Below are 22,851 nucleotides of genomic sequence, written 5' to 3' on the forward strand. Positions count from 1 at the left end.
TTACTAACTAATAATTACTAATCTTAGTTTATATTGTTTCTCAGTATGCAATTCTTATGAGAAATAAAGTTATTCTTAACCTTAACTTTTGAAATTCCTGAAGCTATTTTGTGTCTGAGTCAGAGGATTAGTGTTAGTTTAATTCAATACGAATTTACAGAACGTCTTTCGGGTCCGCTAGTAGAATTCAAAATATTGCAAATTTGATTACGCTGATATCATCGGATTTAATATTATACGTATAGTTCTCATACACTAATCTATGGTAATGTTCACAACTTTTATCGTATTTGGGTCTAATTCAGCACCTGATGTAGCCAAAATACGTCGTATGCAAATTCTGAAATGGTGGAAGTACCGGAGGTATTTGTAGAAATTGGCACACATTTGCCAGAAGTAATTATTAAAAAGCCGGCAACGCGATTGCGAGCCCTCTGGCATTGAGAGTGTCCATGGGCGGCGGTATTACTTAACATCAGGTGATCCTCTTGCCCGTTTGCCCCCAGTTCTATATAAAAAAATTGTTAAGTCAACTTTACGATGACTAAAGTAGAAATGAAAATAATATTTCCACATATTTTGTCTTAGCGTCAGTCCAAAGGCTTCGTTCATGTTGAACTTATTCTTTGAGATTAGTCAATACATAATAGCTTGTTAAGATGTTGTGTAGGATAAATACACATTTAGGTGTCTCAAAACTTATGGAATATCTTGTTTTGTTTAAGATATTCTGTATGTGTTAAATAAAGCAAGTTAAATAACATAAAGAATACTATTATCAAACTAAGTAAGATCAGTGACCATGTTTATACATAACAAAAGTTTATTTTTTCAGTATTAAAATGAATAATGTTTTGTGTAAATAAGCGTTTAGTAAATAAATGTAACAAGTTAAATATCAAATATTAATTACATTTTATAACATGGAAAAATAATACGGTATAAAATTCTTCAGAATTCTAAATATCTTCATCTACTAGGTAACTCTAAGAAAACTGAATGCAAGTATTAAAATATTCACATAGCTTTTCTAAAGATAACTCGACGAGCAAACTCAATGTTACCGTATATAAGAAAAGTACATTTTACAGAGCCCTTGAGCTTGAACTTTGTGACATCAATATAAAATATTTCAGTAAATATCACAAATAGTTTTCAAACTTTAAAGCTTACAACAGGAATTTTGAAATAACATCGTTTTATAAACGACAAGGTGACATTTTTGTAAAATTTGTGATATATTACTGTGCGATTGAGTTATAACTTGAATAATAACGAAATTTTTAGTATGTAAGTCATTTCATAGTACATAGTGTTACTAATGTCGAGTCCTAGATTCTTACTCTGTAACTTAATTAAAGTAGTTAGTTAATTTCTTGTATTTTTTATTATGTAACTTCTCATGTTTGTTTTTTTGTTTCATCTGTAAAGTTTATTCATTTATTGTTCACTTTGGTCAATTTAGGGTCACCTGTTAAGGAAGGAGTGTTTTTGTAAAGAAATAAAAATATAAAAATAAAATAAAACTTCTAACAGGGAGGCCGACAGCGATCCCGATACTAAAATGAGATTTGTTCATCGATCACAAGATTGCGACTAACGGGTAAAACTTAAAAATATGGTTTCTCCAAAAAACCTTGCTCAGAATTCATGAATAAATTTAAAAAAATACGAGTTACGCTTAGCATAGTTTCGATTTTTTTAGTTATATAGATAATATATAAAGTCAGGTTTTTCATAAAGTAAGTTCTTACTACTACTTACTCAATTCTCTTAAATAAATCGCTAACTTATTATTCTATTATCTCTGCGATTTGTATATAAGAATACCGATATTTTTATCATAATAAAGAAAATGTAACAACTTTTCAACGACCAGTTAATATGAACTTTTATTTCTAGGAATAGTTTTTGCTAAATTATTAATTTTCTTAAAATAAGAATTTATTTAAGGAGTCTACTGCAATTTCTACAAACCTTTAATTCAAAAATCATTTATTAGGTAACATAATGTACACTTATGAACGGCAAAAAAAGAAAGAAATATACATTAAATTTGCTACTTATTTTGAACTCTTAGCTGTAATTTACCTAATAATCATTAAATCATATTCTAACATTACGAAGACAGAGCTAGAAAGTGCATCTCAAAATCAATTTAATCAAGAAATTACTCACAAATATTAAGTTTACACTGATATTAAGTATTCCTAAAAAATTAATCAGTTAACTATTATTTAGCAGCAACTGCGCGTTTTTCAAGGTAGATTTTGCCGCGCACCGCCACTTTGGGGAACCAGCTGCCCACTGAAGTATTTGGGGACCAATTCGACTTAGGGTCCTTCAAGAAGAGAGCGTACCAATTCTTAAAAGGCCGACAACGCACTCGCGAGCCTTCTGGCAGTGAGAGTGTCCATGGGCGGCGGTATCACTTAACATCAGGTGAGCCTCCTGCCCGTCTGCCCCCAGTTCTATTTAAAAAAAAGTATTACGTTTCTTTTTATTAAAATGCCTTTCGAGATTCAGATAACTTACAAAAACAGCGGTAAAATGCTATGTAGAAATGGTTGGAGTTTATGACGATAAAAGAACAGCTTCCTGAGAGATATTAAAGAGGAACACGAAAGATCCCTTGTGTTTTTAAAAGGTTTCTCACCAACCATTGTGTTTGAAGAAAATAGTTAGTCCACGTGCGAACGGTGTCTATTACAACCGCAAACCTAAAGCAAACGAATATAGTACAGAAGCCGTCTAACAACCGCCTTTACGGTAAAGGAGTTACTCGATGCTCGGTGTTCTTAATTTAAAAATTGACTTACAGTAGGTATACGTAATAATAATAATATGTGTAGTAATATAACGTCCCGTATAAATAAACCTATTCTTTTGTTGTGCTCTGAATTAAATTTTTGTCATAAATACACGTAATATTTTTGTACAGTTTGTCGATGAGGAAAAATATTATTACCTCTATACTGGTACGACATATTAACCCGTAGCGCCTATAATAAAAGTTGTAAATCGGTATTTATGACGTATATAGGTATTTTATTTATTTTTTTGTATGCATAATCATAAATATAACTGGAAACACAAACAGGAATATATGGTATATGGATAATAATAGAAATAAAATTGAAACTTTGATGAAAAGCATCTTATATTCCCTTGGATATTATAAATCATATAATAATACAAATCGCAACAAAAAGGGTCTCCTTATGTCGTTTTTAAATTGCGCTTCAGGTGAAAGAGACGGCTTCAGGGGGCAGGCTTTGGCGCCGCGCCGATGCAGTCCTTGCCGTCCCTTGTTCAGTACACAATAAACCTTCGAGCCGAGTGGTCGTACAGCCTAACGGAAAATCTTAACGCAAACTTTTCACGGAACACGTGTATTCTAAAATCAAAAACGCCGCGTCGCTTAATCACTTCATTGCGTGTACGTTGGAACGTTTAAAATGTGTTTTGTTTTCGCTTCCAGACTTATTTGGTGATTTTGTACGTAGTTAGGAACTTTGTAAAAATGAACATCTTTCAAATCGCTTAGTTTGAATCGTCATAATTTGATTTAAAGTGTAAATATGAATATTCCATGTAATTTGAGTATAGTGAAGATTGGGAATATGTTATTATCTCTACTAGTTCTGGATTGGCTACTGGCCAGCACGACGGATGCAACAACACGTTAGTACTAAAAAACTCTGTTTATTTTCTTATTTTACTTAAAGCCTATGTACACTCTTTATACACTATTGAATTTTCCTTAGATTTTTCTGACATTAGGATAATTTACATCAATTTGTTTCTCTTCTCTCAAACAAAATGGGATACAATTAATTGAAACATTAAAGCTTTTTATCAAAGTTGTATTTCTTCGAAACTATTTTACAATTCAGCAGATTTAATTTAACAAACACTGACTGAGTCAAAAGAATTATTATTTTATTTTATCAAATGAAATTTTAGTTAGTTTTCGCAATAGAGACAGAAGAATAATTATACATTATTGTGAATATACTTTTATGAGAATAAACATTTCGAATTTAATAAAATACATAGTTTTACACATTCGCATACGAACTCGCTTGTCTACCATATGCCTACAGCGAATCGTATCGTATTTCGGCCATACAATGCGCAAAGGTGATGAGAAAGTGGAGAAACTGATCGTGGTTGGTAACACAGAAGGCAAAAGATCACGTGGCCGTTCACCAACCAGATGGCCCGATCAAGTGAAAGACTCATCGTCTTCAAAACTCATAAGGGAAGCGCTGGACAGCAACCGGTGGAAGCAGATAGTCCGCTCTAGATGCTTCGTTGCTGACCACGACGCTCAGACATGAGCTGCTGATTATAGAGAGAGAGAGAGATAGTTTTACACTCTCTTATAATATTTGTTTTAATCGTAAAAGTTATTGACACTGAAAGAACATTTTTCTAAATATCATATTAAGTAAAGTCTTTTCTGATAATAACGGAATTAATTAATTCTTCACAAACAGTTTAAAAGTTTCCTTGCTAAAGCTGGTCATAATATACTGAATATTAATATAAATGAAGGTTCTTTGATTACACTAGAAATGACCTTATGTAATTAGGATTAGCACGGTATTAGGCCTAAAACCCGAGACTCTTATAAAAGTGATCAATATCAACATAAGCAGCTTACATTTCATTAGAAGGAAATACTGTAGGTCGTACCATGTACGTCATTTGTAATATTGAAGGTAGGTCATAGCATATTTTTTTAAATTCAAGATGTTAAAATTTACGTTTACGATATTTAGGCATGTATGACTTACTACTACCTACTTAAACTATAAAGACTCAAATACAAAATAGTTAAATGTTAGGGATAGTGATAGTATTAGTGTGTGAGTAACGAATAGACTGCTATAATGTGTATTACGCAGATGTTAATCAACAAAAAGGACGTCCTACTATTTTGAATACCTAATAAACTACTCTATAAATAAAGGCCAGAGCCATAAAACAAGCCTAGCGTAGCCTAGTAGTTTTATTTCTCCGAGTTAAAATCTCAAGTCAAGCCAAAGGATTCTTTTTTTATGCAAATAAACAGCTCGTACGGTAACAGCAACTTTGCAAAGTTTGGCTTTTTGAACTTCTTCAAAGTAAAATTTAAATAGGTTTTCAAATCAGGCACAAATTACAGAAAATATATGATAAAACACATACCCAAATCTACGATAAGTATTATTAGTATGACATCGGCCCTACTGGATAATTTATTAACTTAACCTGTTTTCATGGCGCTACCGACAATTATAAAACGAAAAAAATTATCACACCTATATTTCGTTAATATCACTAAAGCAGGTAGTCAATTAGAGGTGTCACGGAAGTTCCGGGCCTGCAATTTGTCGGTGACAACGCCGGAACTAACAAGCGACGTTTTAACTCTAAAAACCGTTCACAACCCATCAAAATTCTCTTCATTAACAAATTAGACATTTGACATATTGTAAACTGTTGCGTAATTATAATAAATATACAATGTAATTTATAAATAACAAATGACTTTACACAGTTTTATTTTAATAATTGTGACCTTGTTAATAATGACAACTTATTTTTACAGTACCTGGATGACCGATGACCTTGCTCGGTATTTTTTTTATAAATTGTGTTTTTTGGCAATTATATTTATGTACGAATTACATACTAATAAAATGATGAAATATGAATAATATTTTTAGATCTTACAATAAAAGTAAAATAGTAAGTTTATGTTTAAGTTGATAAAACACGAATAAAATAACATTTTCTAGAAATGATTCCTAGCTAGATCGATTTATCGCCCCCGAAACCCCCCGTATACTAAATTTCATGAAAATCGTTGGAGCCGATTCCGAGATTCCAATTATATATATATATATATATAATTGCTCGTTTAAAGATATAAGATATGCGCCAGGTATCAATTGTCTATAAAAATAGAACATAGGAATATTTTTAAAATTAAAAAAGTAAACAGGAGTCAGTATAAATATAAAATGAGAGAGTCAAATTCATGAAGAAGAAATCAAAATATTTAGGTCGTTAACGTGTCAAGTAAAGAGAAATGATAGATACAATTTTGAAAAGATTAACAATGCAGAGGGAGCTACAATCACATCTACATGTGGAGAGTACATTAAAATATGGGCGAAGAAAAAGAACTTAAACATTTTCAAGGAATTTTTGCTAAATATTAGATTTATTTCAGTTTATAGAGCAGTTTAAGGGCACAAAACATTAAGCGGACTTTATTCAGTTCAAGCAAAAATGTACAAATAATCTCAACATTACAAGAATACATATGTGATTACTAGATTATTCTATAGTAAATGTATGATAAAAAATTTATAGTTCTTTTTTTAAAAAGATTTAGAATCTATCTTTTCTATGGTACGGGAGGTAAAGGGGCTGCATGCTCATATCATGTTAAGTGGTACCGCCGCCCATGAACATTTGCACTGCCGGAATGTACGCAAACGCGCTGCCGGCTTATACACTTGTGCCTTCTTGAAACCCGTTTGCGGAATTGCGTTAAGAAACGCTGACTTGTAGAACGACGGTTTTTATCAACAACGCAGAGTTGATTTTTTCGGTTAAAACAATTAAAGTATATTAATAATTGGAATTGGAATTATGAAGTCAAAATTTTGCTAGACTACCGAAAACTTCTAAATGGATATGTCGGGTGTCAATAATATTTATATATTAATATAATATTATTAATATGGAATGGCAATTAACATTTATTATAATGGAATATTCAATGCCGGGTGAAATATTAATTGTAAATACTTTTAGTATCGTATGTGTAGGCCTTTTGAATTAGATCATTTTAAATCTCGGTCTTCTTTCATTTATTGTCCTACCTATATAATTGCCAAAAAACGTGTGTACACGTAACGTAATAACAATGGAAATTAATTAATAACTTCAAGCAAGCAAGTATAACTTCTAACGTGTGTGTTAGAAGTAATAAAAATTGTAAAGTTGGATAAGATAAATAAAACAAAAAATATTTTCAAAAATGTAATCCTTATTTTAAAACTAAATCATTATGCTACGTTTGTAGAAAAAACGAAATTAATATTAGAAAAAATATCCTCATCATTTTTCTCTAACGCGCCAAAAGAAGCTTTTATATAACTTCAATAATTAATTAGTTAATAAATATTATTTTGAAGTTTATAACGTTCTGTAATTGTATCAGTACGTTTAGAGGACTATTCTATTACTACAATTAATAATAAAATATAAACAATATATAGCTATTGTAAATGTATTTGTAGATTTAACAATTTAACGCTAGATTACATCGTTCAGTATTAAGCCGCATTTCAATATTCCGATTCCCGGCAGAGTAAATATTGGCAACGTAAATGTTTACCGCTTACCTTTCCACATGATATATAAATTTTCGTGCGAATTATTTTTTCATTGCGGTGTAATAGGTAATCTTGGATTAAACGGCGTTTGTCCAATCTAACCACGTAGGCTTAACGTTTTCTGGTTATACAGTATTATTGGGACTTTATCTTTATAACCCACTTCTACGTGGGTTAAATAAACCAAATTCTCTCTTCCTGAGGTCATCTCATAGACAACGAAATTGTTATTACAACAGTTTAGTTTCGTTTCATATTTTATTTTATTACCAAAACATGTATATTACCGAATTTTGATTATATAGTGTTACCTGCGTAAAATTAAGATATATATTCACGTTCTATATATTTTAAGTAGTATATATATAAATTGATATATGATATGTTGCCTATACGTATAAGTAGCACTGATATCGCGATTTCTAGACTGCGATCACACGAATATTAATTTCACTTCACGTTTTTAATTAATTTCCATCGTTATTTTTCAAATCATGTAGTGTTAAGGATCGTCCTAACATCAGGCCTAACATAAATAACTCATTTATAATATTACATTTCTTAATTAGTTTTTTCTTACGACTGCCTAATTACGTCAAAGATTTTTCAATACATCAGATATATTTTGACCTCAATTCATTTATAATTCGGTATCGCGTGCCATGCAGCTAATTTAATCAGCCCGTTATTTGAAAGTGTTTGGCAATAATACCGCTAGCTGGGTAATCTACTAGTTAATGCTTAACGCAAGGGCATACCCTAAAATCGAGAAAATTGGGGTTTTGTATTAGCCTAGATATATTACATGCAAGCTGCTTGAATGAAATATTTAAATGATTTAAAGAACACAGGGTGTTCAATCAAATCATTATATGTTTTACATAACACCCAAATTAGCGTGGAAAATACTATTTTCTTAATCTAAGGATGTTATTAAGTTTCTTATAATTGTTGCGAATAACATGACATCTATATAATTTGTTACATGCCGAAATCAAATAATAAAGATCGTTTATCTACATCGGCAATTTATATGAAATTATTATAAAATAAAGTAAAGTGTTAATTTTGTTCTTGTGACTAAACTACAATCTGATTCTCGTTTAATATCATGGGCCGTATATAAGTCACACAACTGTCAAACTGCATATAATGTTTTGTATAGGTCCTGTATATATACGTCATACGTATTTTGAAATAGGACCTGACTGCATTTAACTATTTTTAAATATTAAAGGGCAGTGCTTTAGATAGCTTAACCTTTTAGCCATAAATAGCTTTAATATTAAATTCTAATTCTTAGTTTACCTAGGACCCCGGGAGTTTTGTTATTGTTTTTACTTTGTATTGTTTATTATCTCCAAGTTTGTAACGATACTGTTTGAGTAATTGATTTTGAGAACGTTTGCGCGTGGAATCTTCAGGGGTTTTGGGTCAACTTAACATAATTAAATTTCTATAACACTTATGTTATTGATAAAAGACATATAAATGTATCATAAGAGAAGTGCGAGTTTCGACCCAGACGTTTTAAGAAGTTTCTTGTATACATATGATTCTTGCTTCGAAAAGTAAAAGACAGTATAGTTCTTACAATCTTTTGCTTTTCGAGAAAAAATTTCGATCAAAAATTTCGATCAAAAATTCGATCAAAAATTTCGATCAAAAATTTCGATCAGCAATCTATGTCTGTTTCCTTAAACTACTAGGAAAGAAAACTATGAACTAGATGTAGTTAGCAGAATTTATATTTTCTAATGCCATTGTAGATATTGTGACGTCACATATCTTAATATATATATATTTCTTGTGTGCGTGTGTATGTGACTGAACTCCTCCTAAACGACTGGACCGATTTAGACGAAATTTTTTGTGTGTGTTCAAGGGGATCTGGGAATGGTTTAGATTCACAAGTTTGTCCGCTGGACAATGTTTTTTTAATTAATTTTCAATTTATTAGTTGTTGTTGTATGTTTTACATTGGATCCGACAGGCGGCGCTACCATCGCAGTGTCAAATTTTAAATAATATTCGAATTTTAATTTTAGTCTGTCCCGAAATTTAAAAAAAGTTTTGTTATCATTGTGTTATATCGTGTGTGACCATGTGCTGGATCGTTATATATTGTCATAACATTTGTATAATAATTTTCATCAAAATGGCTTATTAAAAATTGAAATTTTGAAATTAATGACGTGTAGACAGGACAACGTCTGTCGGATCCGCTAGTTATTAAGTAAATTAATCTTGGCAGTAATAACAAAGACAATTAACCTACAGAAGATATGTTATAGCTTGAGAGAACTTTAAATTAATGAAATAAAATCGTATGTAACTATGATAGTTTGTATATTTTCTGGTTATTTTAATGTAGGTATATTTTTATTCGATTAATAATTTTAGATTATTCATATAAATTCAGCTCATTAAGTTATATTTAACTTACAGCAAGCACACGCTAACGTGCTACACGCCCATGCTACGATAGCGATTGCTACAATACGTGAGCTACGACGCGTAGCACGTTGGGTGTTAATTTTAAATATTGAGTGTCCAGAAGAATTACAATAGTTATCGTTAAGCGGATTCTTTTCTATATTTTTCTAGACTGTTATTGTTACAAAAGTAGTCATCGGAACTTCTAAGAAACTGTATAGAAATAACCTTTGATATAATTAGTATTGTATCATCAGAGAGTATAAAGTATTTTTGATATTTTATGTTTAAAATACGTTTTATTAATTCTACTATGATATGTTTTTAAAAAAGATACATTAAGATTTAACGTATGCGTTGTATAACATCGTAGAACGTTCCGTAACTTTTTATTTGTATTGGAATGCTCAGGAAATATATTTTTAAAATGTTTGTTGCAGACGAGCCTGGTTTCAGCGGGCCGATAGAGAACGTGACCGCGCCATTGGGTCGCGAGGCAGTGCTCGCGTGTGCCGTGCATAACCTCTCCACGTACAAGGTGCACTATGCTTTTATCTCCCTTGTAGTTATAGTAATGGCTTTCTGTTTGGGAAATTACGCTACAACTCTAAGACTTTGTAATGAAAGTTCAGGCATTTACGATTTATGTTTCGTTTTGTATTGGGAAATGTAAATTATCATGGATAAAGAAATGGAAAAGTTATATAAATACAACTTTGCCTAAGGAAAAATAAAACGTACAAATGAATTTCTTTAACATAGTTTTTGTTAAAATAATACGTGAGTAAGATGGTATTATGATAGATATGCGCTATGAACGTTTTGAAATACGGAAAGTTATAAATAAAACATATGATGTGATCTTACTGTGTTATTCTAATAGGAAATACGAACGATTTGACAGACATTTTGATTATATGAGCTATTTATAGGGATATAGAAAGTTTTGTGATGAAACATCACATTGTGTTATATGTGCAAGCGAGAACATGGCGGCGAATCACGTGTTGGCTGCAAGAAATTGCCACCCTAAGAGTAGAGAGTGTAAGGAGTTCTAAGGCAATGTCAATGTAATGGAAGATGGTTGCTGCAGCAGCCAGTCATGGGTTCACTTGGTAGAATGCTTACGCGACACCAAGTTACCCCAACTGTGACGATTGGGAGGGGTTTAGTGGGTAAAGCCCTACCCAAGCATACTAAAGCAAGACCCACACTTTGTGCGGAAATTTCCCTCAATAAAAAATAAAATAAAAAAGGGATACAGAAAGTTTAAGTTAAGAGAGAAATATAACAATCAATCAAAGCTATGCCGTACATGTCATGCAAATTTATGACATGATTGGGTTGACCTGACACTGCCAATAAACTTAATATATATATATAAACGTATAAAAAAATACTAGTATCTACAGAACAATATTTTCTGTTACGAAACATTTCAAAGAGTTTAAAGGTACATTGGTTCAAACCAATAACTGTAAGTATTGTCGTCATACTTAAAGAACACGAGCTATTGAAATATATTGTTTCAGTTCTGTATGGAAGATATTTCGAATATTGTTGTCGGTACTCTATATATTTTCTGTTATTATAAAATATATATCATGTCTCCAGTCCTTGCTATTATTATACTATTCTATGTATATGGTAATGGTGATATTCTGTCGCCTAGGCGCATATTTTATGTTAATTTCACTGGCGTAAGTTTAGTTGCTTAAATAATAAGGTTTTATTCGAGTACTACATTAAATAACATTAGTCCATCTCATTATGTTTTACACTCGTACTCTGATTACGACAGGTGATTGCCTCCTCCAAATTTTTCCACTTCCATCGATAGTATGTTCCATACCTTTAAATTCTATAATCTCTTTAATTTCGAAGACTTTTAGGAGGAGTCCTTTGGTATTTAAACGCACACAGATAAATAATGAATAAGATATTTATAAAATATAAATGTATTTAAATGTAAAGTATCTGAAATGAAAATTAAAATAATTGCATTATTATTATTATCTCATTTGTTTAGATAATTATTCACTATGAATAAATAGTTTTATCTCTATTGATACGAAAACACACGATCTTATAAATATCTTTGTTGTATTTATAATGTATCCTACAAATATTTAAAATGAAATAATAAAGTTAAAATCTTTAACATTACCGAAGTCAGTAACTTTTTAAATCTATAGATATTTAGCAGAACCAAAATTTTACTTATAAGTTATAATGACAGATAAGAAAGCTTTGTAATTTCGCATAGCTTCAGCATCTTTCCGAAGTCAACAGTGCTCAAGTTGCAAGTAGTTTGTATGCACATAATCTGTATACTTTAGTGTTCAACACGTTGTTTAAAACCTCGTCGCGAGTGATTCCAGAGGGTGTAGTTTGAGTACTTTAACAATATGCAGAATCTTAAGTGCTTTTATTGGACAAAGCTGCAGCTTAAGTCTTCTCTTTGGTTTAGAACAACTTTATATTAAAAATATGACATTTAAATGTAACCGAAATTAAAAAATGGATATTTAAAAGTTGCGTCTAGCAAAGAGTTGTCACACAAGAACGACTTGCTTGACGCATACTTTACTCCGAGTACAGAGATTATCTTAGTATATATATATAAATAATGTGTCACGTTGTTTGTTCGCGATGGACACCTACACTACCGAGCGGTTATCAATCAAATTTGCAATTGTGCAGTTTGATCTAACTTAAAAGATAGGATAGCTTACATCTCAATTTGTACCCGCAATATTATTTTATTGCAAATATTTGTTTAATATTATTTGATACAATTCTAACAGTGTTAAAAGTGCCATCCTTTCACATAAGTTCTCGTACCGTTTCCCTTGAATAGTTTACTACTTGGTAATATAACAAAAACCTTAGCCACAGCAACACTTGGCCGAGTCTGCTAGTTTATATATTCACTTTCTTTGTATGGTTTCCTAAAATAGTTATTTTTAATAAAAAGTATGTAAATGAAATGTAATGAACTTGATAACTAAGAGGTAACTCAAACTAGCGATTATTATGATATTTCATTTATTTAACCATGCACCACCTGCTGTTTCTGTAATCTGGTCTATCCACCTTCTAAATTGTTTTTCTCTTTTTCGTTTAGTACCGGTTGAATACTTTATTGCTGCATTTTCCTGTTACTCTTGTCAGAAAAGTAATCAAATATTACACCTTAAGTACTGAAATGTTTCTTTAACCCCATCGTACACAATGAAAAACGATTTATCAGGAAGAGACTTTTATTTACAAAATGAGAGTACTTTACCTAAAATAATAAAATTAAACTGATTTATATCATAAAGGCTTTAGTCTATTAAGCGTTTCTTACCCTTATCTGTTATATAAGCTACAAAAGCGTATCGAATTACTTAATTAAATATAAAATGATTGAATAATTTTCTCATTTTGTATTTCATATTATATCATGTTATCTTTTAGATGGAATGATTTTAATATCCTTTTGTATTGTGCAAAGACACGTGATACTTTCTAATCATACATTTTTAGTGTTCTTAATGTTTAATTTGATAGTTTCATATATTATTTTAAAATAAATAGATAAAATATGTAGCACAAAAATGAATGACTCTTAACCAAGTTACGTTATTTCTTTCACGGCCTCGCTGTAATGTATGCGATATCATTTTATGAATATACACGAAGGTTTTAAGGCCAATTAATTTTGCTTGCCTGTCTGAATATTTTTATTCAACACTACTACTCGTGTGTTTCCTAGGTATACTTAGTTTGCGGGTAAATTCATTTAAAATCAAATACGTTATAAATTATTTTAAACAAATACCAAAGCTCTCGAATGATCAGCTTATGGAACAAACTTTTGTATATCTACTTATATTTTGCAAGCTTTGTGAAATTTGTATATATATGTATTTAATTGTTTATTGTAAATAGGTAGCATGGCTCCGTGTGGACACACAAACAATCCTGACAATTCATACCCACGTGATTTCACGAAGTAGGCGAGTGGGTGTGACTCACAGTGACCATAGAACCTGGTTCCTACACATCCGGGAGCTTAGAGAGACCGACAGGGGGTGGTATATGTGTCAAATTAATACAGACCCCATGAAAAGTCAACTTGGATATTTGGATATTGTCGGTGAGGTTTTGTTCTTAAGTTATGCCAATTTATAAGGTAAAATATTATTTGAATACTCCTAGTGCTTGTGAAGAACTCGCCGCAGTTGTCGAAAAATGCTTAGATGTTTTGAGTAATCCAGTTAGTTCTTAGCTGAAATGAATGAATGAATGAAATGACTGATGAATGAGTTTAGATGTTAATGTAAAAAGTAAACATTAACCTTTACTGAGTTTAATACGAGACGTTATTCTATGCCTTAAAAAACACTTGCTATATAACTATATAATACATGTAAATGAACAGAATTATTATATTAAGTACGATAATGCCTTGTGAACATCATATTAAGGTTTCAAATATGCGTATGCTTAATATAATTAACCGAATATGTTAGTATAATATGGTGAAGACTAATTCTATGTAAATACATGCTTTAAGATACTAACTAGCTTTTACTAAATAGTATGCTAATGCCAAAGACCTAGAATAATATAAGGTTTCTAGTACAATAAAAATAAATCTCGTAAAAGTGTTGCGTGAAAATATTAAACTTAGTTTTAGTATATTCGTCAGAAAAATATGGAGATACTGTATTATCAGAAGATATTATATCAATGTTACATAAATTTCTTCCTAGTGCCACCTGATATAATGGATCGCGGAACGAGTACAGATCAAACAGTTCGAGAAGGAGCTTCGATAAGTCTGACATGTGCGGCATCTGGTTCCCCTCAACCACAGATAAACTGGCGGAGAGAACATTCCAAAACTATCCCTTTGGCTAATGGCTCGCAAGGTAATGCTACAAATATGTTAATTGACTATTTATAGAATGGTTCAAATTGATTCACGTTTATATTTATCTGTAGCATTTTGTTTAAAACGGAATGTCGTTTGAACTCGTAGAAAGAATACAAAAATAGTCAAACCTAATTGGCGTGAAAAGGACCTGTCAAAATCACATATTATCTGAGTATAAATATTCATATAGTGAACAGAAATATAACAACTTAACCATAAACTACAATTCATTTGATTTTCGAAATTCAAATATTTCTTACTTTACAACCGCGTCGTACTACTTAAGTTGCTAATGGTTATTTAAGACAGGTAGGATATTGTTAGAAAAATTAAACTATTAAAGCTAACGTACGAGAGTTCGAGTGGCTTTTGAATAGTTTGGCAAGCCGCAACGAACTCAAATGTATGCAATCTGTCAAAAAAAGAAAGCCTAGGTTATGTTTGAAGTCTCATTCTTTCAATGTGGAATAGGGTAAACACATCTATCATATGTTTAAGACAAGAAGATAAATCCTCTAAACCTTTTTTATTTTATACTAGCGGATTCGACAGACGTTGTCCTGTCTTTTTTATTCTTTATAATCAAACTAACCAAAACTTTATATTAAATTGAACAAATATTAGGCTCTGATCTAGCGGTAATGTGCACTAAGAAATTGATTTTTTGTAACAAATCATAAATTAATTATTTTATATGTATTTTATCAATTTAAACGATATTCATTGTTCCTATTTGATGATGTTTGTAGCTGTTGATGTGTGTAGAATGTTATGTCAAATGCCATAAGGTTACATCAATAAAGTTTAAATTGTAAAACCGCTAGGCACTGACAACCAAAATTGCTATCGTTACAAAGTCAATCTTAATATGGTGGTTAAGTATTCTTATATTTTAATTTCCTGCGCAATTTTCTTATTTTTTATCATAAAAACCTTCTGACATAAAATTACAAACCAGCCTTTTAAGAATTGGTTGAAGAAGTCGAATTGTTAGAAAATACTACTATAATTATACTACTTCTAAATCCTTATAATTCTAAACAGTAATTGTTCGCAAAGAATTACGGTAAGGAAATCGTTAACAACTCAGCCACTATGAATATTTTAAAGTACATAATGTTGCAGTGACGACTTTGGAGGGTCCCGTATTAAATATTAGTCGTGTGAGCAGACAGAACGCGGGGCCATACTTATGCATAGCCTCGAACGGAGTGCCGCCCTCTGTAAGCAAAAGAATAATGCTCACTGTTGAATGTGAGTATGATTTTAATAACATAATTTTATATTTATGACTTAAAAACGTCATAAAAAACATATGACAAAAGATTTCAGGTATTTTATAAAGTAATACATTATGTTTTTTGATAATTTTCCAATATTTGATCCAGAGATAATAAATAAAAAAACATGAAATTCAGCCGCTCTCAAAATTTGGTGTCTGAACAAATCCAACTTTGTTTTATATATTAAGAAGGTAATAATGAATTCCAGGTATTGCGCGCACTGACTTCTAAATAAATGTTATAGTTTGAAATAATCATTAGTTACGAAACGTGGTTTCTAGAAATAGTAGTCAGCATGAGACATTGTTACTGAGATCTGTGATATATTTTTACATATAGTTTAAATTTGTTACAATCATATATTCTATATAATACATTGTAACACTTTTTATGGAATATTATTCGTGATATATTGGTATTATTATCTAATATAAATCGTAATTAATATAGTTAAGAAGTTTCAGTATAGACTGTAGATAGATAACTATGCTATACTTTATCACTTTCATATTTAAAATAAGATATTTTAAAGCTAATCGTTTTCCTCATATTCTCCTGTTTGTCAGTTCCACCGGTGATAACAATACGGAACCAGTTAGTTGGCGCAGCGCTTGGCACTGATTTAGTACTAGAGTGCGAAACGGAAGCCTTTCCCAAACCCGTCAGCTACTGGAGTCGCGAAGACGGCGAAATTGTTCCTATTGGTAAGATTTTGGTTTTATAAACGTTTCTACAACAAACCTATGCTGTAAAACTGCATAATAGGACAGTGTTTGATTTTTTCATAGGTAAGTAAGTGCCGATAATTGGTTTCTTGGTCTGAGATAGATTTGGATCGATGATTTACTATTTAAAAGTGCAGAAAACGTGTAAACATCTTATTTTATAACATTTTTATTAAATTACAGATAAAGTAATTAATTATATTATAAAAAATTCAAATCTAGCAATAATCAAGGCAATCACTAGGATCATTATTATTCCGCAAAATTGTGATTTGAATGAAAGATGTAACAAATACCTAATACTGTTGTTTCCGATAGTAAATGATGTTCAGTTACATCCCCAAGAGCATAGTATGTTAGTGGCGTGTCAAAGTACTTAGTAAAGTAATATTACAATGAACAGATTTTAAAAGTGTGTTGCATGACATTCGAAATGCAGTATTGCTTATCGCGATAATGTAAGAGATGCGGGTAGATAATATTGTGATGTGTGAATCTGGGTCACTGTACCTTTGAAACCTCAATATCCTATAACATAACTAATCCACCGTCTAATTTATAAAGAACAGGGGAAAATATTTAGGTTGTTTATCTGATGTTAGTGATACTGTCGCCCGTGGACACTGGTAATGCCAGAGTGCTCGCTAGTGCATTGACGGCCTTTTAAGAATTAGTTTGCTATTTTCTTGAAGGAACCTAAGTCTAATTGCTTCGGAAATACAGTTTCAAATAATTCACAATATTGTTTTTCTTCCTTTTTTAAGAATTTATAGCAGTATTTGCCTAGTGGCTTGAGTTTGCGACTTTTATAACTGACGTCGTAGGTTCGATCCCAGGCTGTGCACCAATGGACTTATTTCTAAGTGCGCATTTAACATTTGCTCGAACGGTGAAGGAAAACATCGTGTGGAAACCGACATGTCTCAGACCCTAAAGTCAACGACGTGTGTCAGGCACTGGAGGCTGATCACCTACTTGCTTATTAACAACAGATTCAGAAATCTGAGGCCAAGACCTGAAGATGTTGTAGCGCCACTGACATTTTTTTTAATTTAGTCGCTCTACATATTGTAATACGACTTCCACTTTGTCATAGAAATTATACCGATATCGTTATTCAGTAAATAGTAAAAATGAAACCAGAGTTACGTCATACGTAATAGTAGCTGTTATGTTAAACTTAGTTAGAAAGTATTATATTACTATACATATATATTCCACAGAGTTATACCCAGTTATATCCGGTATAACTGGTTGTTAGATATAACAGCCTTTATAGGCTTCCTCTATAAATTTACTAACTGTGGCAAAAAAATATTTATACAAAAAAAATATCTTAAAAAAATTATGTCTATTTTTATCTTAACAATTTTCTCAATCGTAATGGACTACGCCTTAGTCCAATTTGTAGTTAAACATATGTCAAAACTTTTTAAATAATTACCGTATAACCTATAATCAAACAAGTAATAAAAGTAACGGTTATAGGTGGCAGCCTAGAGCCGCAGAGGATAGCTGGCACCTACCGCTCTATACTGCGATTACCTCTAAGAAGAATCAAGATAAGTGACTACGGTGCTTATAAATGCGTCTCCAAAAATTCACTGGGAGACACCGAAGGAACCATAAAATTATATCGTATGTATAAAATTTATATTTTTTGTGATATATATGAATTTAACCGAAATATTTGAAATTTGCAATTAATGCCATATTTTTAATTATACAGCAATGCCTCCACCCGCTTTGGAAAATAAAAATGGTAAGAATTATTAATTATAATACTAAAACTGTTTAAAAGTATAAGTTTAGGCAGGATCAGTATTTTTATATTACTTAAACTATTCTAAAATCATAATGTACTTTTTATGAATGTGAGGCGTAAAAGTGATATGTAATTTATAGTTCTGTGCCTACTTAAAAGAATTATTGTTTCGATGAAAATTCTGAGCTCTGAATATCAATGTCTGTTATTGAATAATCATTAATTGAATAAACGTTGTCAACAGTTATACAAAGGTTAAACATCATGATGGATAAGGGATCGGAAAGTACTCCATTTGGTACTCAAGGTAAAAAAAGTTAACATAATACTGCATTGTTTAATTACCAAAGTACATAGTTGTTTTACGATATTTTACATTCAACTGACTTTTGCGATAAAAAAAATGACTACTTTAAATTATGACCCGCCAATGAAAGCCCATTGCTTTGTTTATTAATGCAACGTTAACATAACGTGTAAAGAATTTTATTTGTCATAACAAAACTATTATTATTAGATATTTTTTACGTAAGAAACTTAATATTATAATTCGAACGAGATGCATGTCGCCATCAAACAGCCGTCCTGATACTCAGGAAAACTTTATATTTTTTATACCTTATCGCTATTCTTAGTCTTAAGTCATGTCAAGTCAATGGTGATATCATTTAGAAGAGTTATCCATAAATCCAATCTGAACAAAACTTGCCGTTAAATCCCGTAGCCTACTTATATCGTTATTTTCTATGGACGGCTGTAAAGTGTAAACATGGATAATTTATGACTTCATGTAAATATTAATAACCAATAAATCAACATAACATCATTTCATTTTATACTGAAAATACTAATACACCATTTATACTTATTTCATGTAGGCGACGTCTTGATATCTTTATGGAGTAGGCGTAAGCTAGCCATAAATATTTTTTAAATAAATTTATCCATCCCGATTTCTTTTAACATTTTAAGATACAATTAAGCTTAATAGAACATGGCTTCTTATGTTTTAAGATAATTAAAAATATCAGCATTAATTATTTTAATCTGGATTCAAAAAAGCGTACATGTAATTCATTATATTTTGTAAAGAATTATTAAAAGAATATCTATAGAAAAAATATTGTTAGATTTCAGATTACAAGACTACAACCGAGCCATCTCCAGGGATCAGTTTGCGTTCGGCTTTTTGATCTCAATACTCCTCATAGATATAATGCCTTAGAATTTGTGGCATAATATAATGTTCTTTGATGTCGAAATAACATGAATTCTGAATTAATTACTTTTATAACAGATAGAATACGAGATTACGTTCAAACTGTAGAGAAATAAAATGATATTTTACGGACAAAATATTAAATGTATGGTAAAAACGATTAGGAGATGTAAAATAAAGTACTTTAACAAATGAAAAAAATCTTTGAGGAATCAATAGAATATTTTAGAATTTTCTCTTACATTACTGAGTTCTAAATCTGTTTAGTATTTTGCCAATATCCACGTATTTATTTGTCATTTGTAAAACAATTTATAATTATTTGTGAAATATGAAAATATAACATTGTCAAGAAGAGATTTTAAATTAATTTATGATCGTAACACTGTAAATAAATTTGTTTCTTTCAAACGGAGCAAAAAGCCTGCGACAACATATCGTAATTAATTTAGTATTTAATTGTGTAAAAGTAAATATAAACTAGTAATTGTTATTATAGTACAAGATCATAAAGTATTATTATAGACTGATATATAAAACAATTGAGTATTCTAAAATGTCTATAGTCAATTTTTATTTAGTACCACAGATTAAAGGAAAAACAAAAAATATTCCAAAAATTGGATAATACGATAAACATATATCTGTGCTTCGTAAATAGGATACAAAGCTTCCTTGAGACAAGACAAAGAGTTTACTAAGGGCTAAATCGTGGAAGTCGTCAGTAACATCGTATTACTATATCTATCTAATATATTATATAATTTAGTCTGTGGAGCTAGGCAAAATGATCGGTGATACCATGCGCTTTAAAGCAGGACTAGTAAGTTAATTAAATTATTTAGGCTTTTTAAATAAATGTTCAAAGTCCAGTTTTAAAGCTTATGGTCACACTACAGTAGGGATTAGTGCATAGAAAAGATGCTATTTCCGAAGATGTAAATATTTAGCACGTGAAGCTTTTTGCTTTACTTAGATAATGTTATTCAAAGCTTGGTAAAGTTAAGAAATTAAATTAAATTACTTGGTTCATATTCTGTTGTGTTTAGTCAGAGTACAGATACATTTTTGAGGATATTTCAATAAAGAAATTTCAAATAACTAGGACCTGTCAATTGTATTGTAAGCGGACCATTGGGCTGAAATAAAGAGTTTGCAAAATTATTGTGTTTTATTTATGACATTACACTTAAGCTGCAGAACCAACTCTGATTATTACCTAAATAAATCAAATTAAATCAAAATTTATTCAATCATTCACGTCAATATTTAAAAAATGCTATATCTAAATTTAAATTTAGTGAAGAACTGGTAAGAAACTCTCCGCTACTATTTTTAATCGCCGAGTTTTGGTTCACAATCTTTTACATCAGTAGGAAAATCCCGCCACCTTATATAGTTATTAAATTATATATTTCTTGATTTGCCTGCAATAGTCAAAGGCGTTGAAATAAATTATATTAAATTACTATATTTGCTTTTGATATTTACTAACAAACAAAAACCTATAATTCTTATAACTTAAATCGAACATATTAATATCACTTTCACGCACTTGGTGTAAGTAGCGTTGAAGGCTCTTTTTCTTTTTGAATTAAATCTATTAATAATGTTTTTCACAAAATTCTCCTGAACAAAAATATTCATTTTAGAAAGCCGATCAGTTTCAAATAATCAGAATGTAAAATTACCTTACTTTTTATATTGCGTTACTGTGATCAAATCATGTTATTATTCTTATTGTAAATAATGTTTCACTGGTAGTTCTAATATGTCTAATATATAGAATATAATGTCAAGTGATCTCGTAAACAGGTAGGTTTCGTGTTTGGGTCTTTGTTATGCGAAGTGGCATCATGTGTCAATGTAATGTCAGTATTCAGACTGCTGTTAAGGATTAAATTTGAATACATTAAACGAGGAATTAATTTTAGTTAAAGTGAAGGAAGAAATGCTGGATATAATCCGAAGTCTTTATATATTCATAGAAGTTGTATTGAAATATAACTTCTTTGACTATATAAGGACGAATTAATGGTATTTTACTCGACCACTTGACAATCGCGGCCAGAAGGACTTTAAAATTGGTAAAATTGACATTACATTTAGGGTATGTTTCACAATGTCCGGATAAGTTCCAAATAAGCTATTTGTTACTTATTGGTATGATAAATAGTATTTTTGCGTTTCACGACTCGAATGGTCGAGGTCACCAATATCTTCTCCACACTCACAAATTACTGTCAACAATACGAAACCTTGCTAAATGATGAGGTGTACTTACATGTCCTTAACGCATTCTGGATACTGCGTACTTTAAACCAATGACAAATTGAATTCATTTGACAGTCTGAAAAAAAAATTTTTTTTAGTAATGTAAAAAGCGCAATTCTGGATTTATTTGTTCGAAGATGTATTCTAATAACTATTGTATTTTGTTTCAAATAGTTTATATATTTAACTTGGACTTTTTATTTATCACTCACCCAAAGGTAAATTGTATAAGCATATTTTCTATGAGTACCTTGTACAGTTTTAGTATGGGAAGTACCCTAGTGTGAAAAAAGTATTATACACGGATGAAAATTTTAATAGATATTTTTGTCAACATGGGGTGTCTACTGATCCATTACGTGCCCAACCAACGAAATATCTAGATTGTTTTTCAATATTTTCATTTGCGAAAATCGCTTTCACTTGACGGCACTATTTTAAATTAAATCAACTCTGCGTATTGGTTATATTTCCAAGAGTTACATAATAATCGATTTCCCGTTGAATCGGTATTATTACTTTTAAGTAAATGACTATAGATATATAAGTATGTGGCCCATTTAATCGTTAATTATTTACTTTTATAATACTTATTTGATGAGTAAACGTTGATAATTAAACTAAAAATTTGGTCATATTTAATAAAAAATATTTTTTTACAACTAATCAAATATGGTAACGGAAAGTTGCGTATCTGTGCTCCGATTTGCGCCATGACTTCTACCACTTCCTTCAGTTATTAAAATGATGAAACCCAGCGTAAACAGCGTTTTTTGTATCACTGAGGGCTAACAGGTGACAGAGGGGATGTTGTACCTGATG

The 22,851-nt window shown here is 30.7% G+C and overlaps 1 protein-coding gene across 1 annotated transcript; it reads left to right on the plus strand.

Moving 5' to 3' along the window:
• The first annotated feature begins 3,330 nt into the window (after positions 1-3,330).
• Positions 3,331-20,917, plus strand: LOC110996490 (lachesin-like). Its single transcript, XM_022264170.2, has 10 exons — positions 3,331-3,684; positions 10,277-10,374; positions 13,773-13,980; positions 14,600-14,758; positions 15,889-16,017; positions 16,613-16,750; positions 18,260-18,409; positions 18,501-18,533; positions 18,781-18,843; positions 19,667-20,917. Exons 1-10 carry the CDS (start codon positions 3,582-3,584, stop codon positions 19,759-19,761), a joined length of 1,176 nt encoding a protein of 391 aa, XP_022119862.2. The 5' UTR covers positions 3,331-3,581; the 3' UTR covers positions 19,762-20,917.
• Positions 20,918-22,851: the final 1,934 nt, after the last annotated feature.

The sequence above is a fragment of the Pieris rapae genome, chromosome 2, assembly GCF_905147795.1.
Source record: "Pieris rapae chromosome 2, ilPieRapa1.1, whole genome shotgun sequence".
NCBI classification, from domain to species: Eukaryota; Metazoa; Arthropoda; class Insecta; order Lepidoptera; family Pieridae; genus Pieris; species Pieris rapae.